The 736-nt window shown below is 43.9% G+C and overlaps 1 protein-coding gene across 1 annotated transcript; it reads left to right on the top strand.

The window, feature by feature from the left end:
- Nucleotides 1-3: 3 nt before the first annotated feature.
- Nucleotides 4-719, top strand: LOC107682401 (uncharacterized; the record flags this gene model as incomplete). The annotated part of the gene is made up of 2 exons (XM_016478648.1): nucleotides 4-325; nucleotides 420-719. Coding segments are annotated over 2 exons (622 nt in total), but the record flags the coding sequence as incomplete, so codon positions are not given.
- Between the last annotated feature and the right edge of the window lie 17 nt (nucleotides 720-736).

The following is a 736-nucleotide window of genomic DNA, read 5'->3' on the forward strand; positions in this document are numbered from 1 at the left end:
TTTGCAGCTACTCACTCGTTCATCTTGACTCAGTCACCGGGACTCACACACGTCTCAGTCAGCGGTTCTGTAGAATTAAGATGTATATTTGAGCAGACCGTTAGCTACTGCTTTAATGCTGCTGCATGGGAAAAGTTGAATCTACGGACTGGAAAACTCACGACTGTGAATACTAACCATGAGAATAAAGTTCGACAACATGATGATAAAACATGCGTTTTGACTCTTAATAACTTAATCCTGAAAGATTCAGGCATGTACTATTGTATTAGCCATTATAACCAAATGGCTGTGATCGGCAATGGGAGCAGGGTGATCGTATCAGGTAGGCCTAAATCTGGAGTGAAGTCTCATCACAATTTTTTTAGGATCAAAGTTACTAAAACAAGCAACATTTGACTTGCTGTTCTCTGCTTTAGATCGTTCTGTAACAAAACTATCCATCTTATACACACCACAAGAACCTGACTCACCATCGGTTTCACTGCAGTGTCTCGTGACTGGACTTGTCCCGTCTCAGGTGCGTGTGTTCTGGAAGATTGGACAGAATGAGCGTGCTGGATGGACCGAGTCCGGCTGGACAGACGACACTTATTCAGCCACAGAATTCACACGGGCTCATCTCTCTGTTCCTGCAGAGGAGTGGAATAAAGCCGGTGAAATTCAGTGCTTTGCTAATTATGATGGCAAGAGCATCTCCAAAACTCTGACGCGAAGCGGTGCGTAAATGATGAAA

This window comes from Sinocyclocheilus anshuiensis, unplaced genomic scaffold (assembly GCF_001515605.1).
Source record: "Sinocyclocheilus anshuiensis isolate Anshui unplaced genomic scaffold, SAMN03320099.WGS_v1.1 C32160688, whole genome shotgun sequence".
In the NCBI taxonomy this organism is placed as follows: Eukaryota; Metazoa; Chordata; class Actinopteri; order Cypriniformes; family Cyprinidae; genus Sinocyclocheilus; species Sinocyclocheilus anshuiensis.